General features: G+C 34.4%; 1 protein-coding gene across 1 annotated transcript; it reads left to right on the plus strand.

Annotated features, from left to right (window-relative positions):
* Nucleotides 1-2,428: 2,428 nt before the first annotated feature.
* LOC105306230 (olfactory receptor 52D1-like) lies at nucleotides 2,429-3,412 on the plus strand. The gene has a single exon (XM_011381136.1). It carries the CDS (start codon nucleotides 2,429-2,431, stop codon nucleotides 3,410-3,412), a length of 984 nt encoding a protein of 327 aa, XP_011379438.1.
* The last annotated feature ends 2,721 nt before the right edge of the window (nucleotides 3,413-6,133 follow it).

The following is a 6,133-nucleotide window of genomic DNA, read 5'->3' on the forward strand; positions in this document are numbered from 1 at the left end:
TAGATAAAAGGATATAAAAATTCATTTCACAACAAAAAAGGGAAAGCATGAAAAATGCATTAGCTCGATGTATATATAAATAAACCTAATGGTAGAACAGGGTAAGATTGAGAGAGCTTTTGTGAATTTTCACTCTGTGAATTTTCACTTGGAAGTAAGAGTTCATCTTTTAAGAGTAAGTACATTGGAAGGGGGTAAATTACAAAAAGAAAGCCTAGATTTGGACTAGTTCTTTTATGGACTTAAAAATGACGGCAAGTGGCGGCTGGGGGCGCTTTAATCAGTATTCATAATCAAATCAATGATGTTGGTCTTTTCTAATGTTTGATACGGAATAATTCCTATCCTCTTTCTTATATGCACAAATGCAAATAGACTGTTACATCATTAGGGCAATTTATCGCTATAATTAATAATAACAATTCTAGAATCAGTGTGTGAACTAGAAACAAGGTCCATCACTTGCCAGCTGTTTAACCTTATAGAAGTCACTTAATTCCCCTCATCTTAAAATGGGGATAAAATTTATGAGTTAATACATAAAACGTTCTTAGGAAAACAACGGAATCACATTAAGCATTTAAAAATGTCTATTATATTATTACATAACTTACCTATAATCTGGTTTTCCTGTATCCTTTGTGTCCCAATTTATACCAGAATTCACACAGAAATGCCATTATTTAAACTTTACAAAGCTCCGTGACCCATGTTTCCATGGGTCAAAAGAGAACATCCATTCCTAGCAAACTTAAAGGCCAAAGGCCAAAGTAAGCAAAAACTTTGAGTCTGAAAATTCCACAACAGACTGAGAGATAAAAATGTGTGTCATTATTTTAATTCAATATTGGTGTCCAGTCCCCATTTCAATGGACACTAGTTTAGATTTTTTTTTTTAATTGATCACAGAGACTCCATAAATCTTGACTTTACTCATAAAGTAAAAAGAGTGTCTCAGGAACGGTGTCAAATGTGTTCCTAATAAGAAAAAAAGGAAAAACAAACTGTCTATTAAGAAAGGAGTACAACTTTTGTAGGGATGAAAAATTTTTTCCTTCTTTCCTTCTACATTCTTTAGCAGTTATATAATTATATCAATATAAGAGATTAACAAAAGACAAATTTAATTTTGTATGTACAGAGACTCATAAAAATATGAGACTCAAAGAAGTCACCAAAGCAAGAAGCTATTTCTTTTTAGAAAAGGAAAAAATAAATTTGTGAAGAATTGACAAGACAAGGGGACCTGGACTTTGGGTAGTAAATTAGTAAAGAAGTAACAAGTTTTGTTTATGTAGATTTCTTGTCCCTGAATACCCTATTTCTGGTGATAATGATTCTTTCTATCTTCCTGGTACAAGGAGGGTATGTATACATGGATTTATTTTATGCTTTCATGGGATAAAGGAGGGTCAGAGTGTCCTTATTGTACTGGCTATTTCTCAAATAATTTTAATTCAAAATAATCAACACGCCAGAGTGGCATATTTGGGGGTAGCATATTCTGCTCCCCTTCACTTTCAAAATGTTGTTCTAATAATCTTAAGATATGGAACAAATATAATTTGCAAATCATAGTTTGGGAATTGGGGTAGAGATCAGCCAATGAAGGAGAAGTATGCAGAGCAAAGGAGGGATTATGAAGGAAAGCTTGAATGCAGTAGACTGCTTATAGAGTGAACTTAATAGCATTTCATAAAGTTGACTAATTGGTACATGTAAGAAAGTGAAGGAAGCTCAGAATATGTATTATAATTATATTGTTATAATTCTTGCTGCTAAGGTCAGGAGTAAACACAAATTCCAGGCTAATAGAGAATTGTGACCAATACAACGAGCTGTTTATTTCCTGACACACTGTCCTCAGGTCCACTCTGGTCATCTTGAATGAATCCCATGTTAATGGGAATCCCAGTAATTGGCACATTCTCCAGATTTTGGTATTTCAGTCTCAAAGCTATACCCTGTAAGTGTGTAAGTCCCAAAATTATTATGACTAAAATCTTATTAGAAAAGAATATTCTCTACTCAAAACCTCCTATTATTTCTTCTGTCTCACTCTATTTAGTGTCCTATAATTGCACTTTTATTACTAAGTTGTCCAAATCCATTACTCATATACATTCTTCAGCTTTCATTTGGTATCATTTTTCCTCTCAATATATGGAAGATTTTTGATTTTCATATATTTAACTCTGATATCTGATGACTAGCTATTTTCCTTCATTTAGCATCTTTAGATAAGCCACTTTACAAATTATAACCCTGAAATAATATCTGACACTTAGATGATGAAACAATTCCTATATACATATTTAAGGACATTGTAATTACTTTATGACCTGCAATCTCTGCATTTTAGTTTACTTAACTCACCACAGATTTCAAAATATTAAAATTATTATTTGTTTGCTTTAGAGAAAAATTCATGAAAAGAAAGCTAAAACATCTGATGCTTGTTATGTCAGCACACAATAAGACAAATGTCCATCCATCAACCTTCATTCTCATTGGCATTCCTGGTTTGGAGGCTGCCCACATCTGGATTTCCATCCCCTTTTGTGTGGCCTACCTTTTGGCTTTACTAGGAAACTTCTCTCTTCTGTTTATCATCAAGACAGACCCCAGCCTCCATGAGCCAATGTACCTCTTCCTCTGCATGCTGGCTGTAGCTGACCTTATTGTGTGTACTACAGCTGTACCTAAACTTCTCAGTCTCTTCTGGTTTCATGATAGAGAGATTTGCATTGAAGCCTGCCTCACTCAAGTTTTCCTGATTCACTCTTGCTCCACCATGGAGTCTGGATTCTTCCTGGCCATGGCTTTTGACCGTTATGTAGCCATTTGTAATCCATTAAGACATTCAGCTATTCTAACACATTCTGTAATTGGGGGGATGGGTCTAGCTATCATACTCCGGGGCACAGTACTGCTCAGTCCTCACCCTTTTCTGCTACGTTGGCTTCCCTACTGCAGAACCAATGTCATTTCACACACCTACTGTGAGTTCATGGCCCTCATCAAGATTGCCTGTGCTGAGACAAAAATTCGCAGAGCCTACAGCCTCATTGTTGCCTTCCTTACAGGAGGAGTGGACTTCATATTAATCATTTGTTCTTATGTCCTCATACTGCATACTGTCTTCCACCTCCCATCCAAAGATGCCCGACTCAAGACCTTGGGCACCTGTGGCTCCCATGTCTGTATCATCTTGGTATCCTATACTCCAGCCTTCTTCTCTTTTCTCACCCACAGGTTTGGGCGCTATGTGGCTCCCCATGTCCACATATTTGTGGCTAACATCTACCTTCTGGTCCCACCCATGGTGAACCCTATTATCTATGGGGTAAGGACCAAGAAAATATGGGACAGGTTCCTTAAATTTTTCAGTTTTTCAAAGCCTTTGAATTAAATCCTTTTTGTTGCTGACTGGTATCTGAACAAATGTTATATCATTTGTCTTTAAATGTGTGTCTTCATCAAGATCCTCTCTTAATGGTCAGACGGCTAACATTTTTCTGTAAGAAATAACTCATTCAAAGATATATTCTATGTTTTAATAATCATTATGTTCAGGCAGCTATATTACCAAGTAAAACTCTTTATCAAAATATTAAACAAAACAAAACAAACAAAAACTATGGAAAATCATCCAAAGCTAAAAACAAGAGATATTTAAATTGACCCAATATATAATCACATATCTTTGGTTTACCATTTAAGACTTACTACCAGATTTAAAAATTTCTTTGTTCACCCTAGTCTTTTCTTCTTGACTAAATGACCTTGTTTCTCAAGTACATTGGGAAAATGTGCAAAAATACTTTCTTAGTGAGTCTATTAGTGCTAATTTCTCTAATTGTTCATCTAAAGATTTTTTTTTATCCTCATTCTTGTATGATATTTTTCTAGCTATACAATTTCATTCTCCAGTTGTTACATTTTCTTTGCCTTTTGAAGTCATTTTCCTACAGTCTTCTGGAATCTGTTATTACTTTAAAGAAGTCTTTTGTTGGCCAAATTATGATTTTGTAGCTAATTATTTTTTTCCTTGTCATTAAATCCTATTGCTTCATTTGGTGTTCTGTATTTCACACGGATAAATATCACAAGCATTGGACTAACAGATAAAAGACTACAAACTATGATTTTATTTCAATGAAATTCTGGAGAAGGCAAAACTATAATGGGAGTAGTGTTCAGACATCTATATTTTAAAGTCTCCTAGGTGATTTTTAGATCCAGCTAAAATTGAGCTGCAGCTGTGCAAATTAAGGCAGAGAGAAATTAGTTGACCTCTAAAATATATTTTAGACATGTACTTCACCACCCCCCAAGCTAAAATGTGAAAAGAATCAACATTTGTTAAAGATTTACGAGGTTCCAAGCTCTGTATTCTGTTTTGTATACATAATCACTTAACTCTTACAATATTTTTAGAGTTAATCATCATAAATAACCATATGATAAATAGCTCAACAAACTCATATTCAATGAGATAATGAGTAGAGAAGCTGAGTCAAAGTATTTCTAGCTCTAAAGCCATAATTTTCCTATAATCTCAGAATGATTTCATATATAACCAAATCTCACTGAATGGGAATCTCGGGTGAAAAAAGGCTCATATGTCGAAATTGTTGCTGCTGCTCATTTTATCCTCCATAACTACCCTCAGTTTAAATCTAGACAATATCTAATTATTGATAAGAATTTGTGGGGGCTACAGAGATGTCTAAGGCAAGGTTTATAATCAGTTTCAAAGTCTCAGAGGTGCACACAATAAATATATCCTTATTTCCCATGTGATTCCCAAAAAGACTGAGGTAAGAAAAGGTGTGGCAGATGTGAGTTCAAAATATCATTTTTCTTAGTGATGAAGACTATTCTGGAGAACTTGGTTTTGCTCAAGAGCCGGTGAACACTCTAACTAAACCTCAGAGTTAGGCATATATTTCTAATCAAAACAAGAAGACTCACAACATGGAGGAACATCAGAGAACATGTAACATCTATAGAAAGTCTCATTACCAGGAAGTGTGTGGGTGGTGGTGGTGGTGGAGAAGAAGTCTTAATTAAAATTACTCAGTTTATTCTTAGCAAATTTTCAAATCTATTGCAGCTTCTCCCCAACATATAGTGAATAAGGGCATGCAAAAGAATGGGCATTATAATACATGAACATTAATAACAGGGTGGAAACATTTTGTTCCAATAGTTTGATACAGTTGATTTAGACATACAACATTTTTTTTTCAGTATAATAACATCTAATGCTTATATAGGGCTTACATTCTCATAGTTCCTTCTGAATTCTTTACATAAGTTAACCTATTAAATTCTCATGCAAACTAGACAAAGTTTGTACCGTTAATAACCTCATTTTACAAGGATTAATATCTTCACTTTAAGGAAACTGAGGAATAGAAAAATTAGTTGTCTTTTTCATGGTCACAGAAATGGTGAAAAGTGAAGCCAAGATTGAATTTAGGAAGTTTGCCACTGGATTTACATTCTTGGCCACTATATTTAGTTACATTACACTATGCTATATCAATGTGACAAGTACTATGACAGAAGTACAAAATAGATAATTAGCCAAAGCTATAGAATTTAGAAAGTCAGTAAACAGTTCCAGAAGATAGGACAATTCCATCAGGTAGGTAATTAAACAAAGTTCCCTGTGGATTAAGTCAAGTCAAGGGTGTATATGTGTCTGCATGTGTGCGTGTATGGCAGAGGGTGGGTTGTTGTTCAGTTTTGAGTTAGCCAGTTCTGCATTCAACTATCTCACTTCCTAAAGATTATCACATTTTCTCCATCCACGAATATGATTAATAATCATGTCTCAACTTTCCAGAATGATAGTTCTCAAAATTTAGAATATTTGAAGCCTATTAAGAATACAGACTGCTCAGGTTGACTCTAAAATAATCATATGCAAAAATTTCTATGATATAGTTCATAAATAAAATCCTATTTGTTTTTTATCAATCATCCTGGGTATTTGTGATTCAGCATCCCACAGTCCCTGCTTTGAGAAATACAGTTGTAGGAAGTTGACAATGGACACATAGATGTCCCTCCACTCAGATGCTACAACAAATTTAAAATTTTTACCAGGACTTAGAGTTTT

This window comes from Pteropus vampyrus, unplaced genomic scaffold (assembly GCF_000151845.1).
Source record: "Pteropus vampyrus isolate Shadow unplaced genomic scaffold, Pvam_2.0 Scaffold431, whole genome shotgun sequence".
NCBI lineage: Eukaryota > Metazoa > Chordata > Mammalia > Chiroptera > Pteropodidae > Pteropus > Pteropus vampyrus.

What these genes read in the sequence shown, in the direction of transcription:
- LOC105306230 (XM_011381136.1), top strand. Translation starts at nt 2,429, where the DNA reads ATGAAAAGAAAGCTAAAACATCTGATGCTTGTTATGTCAGCACACAAT.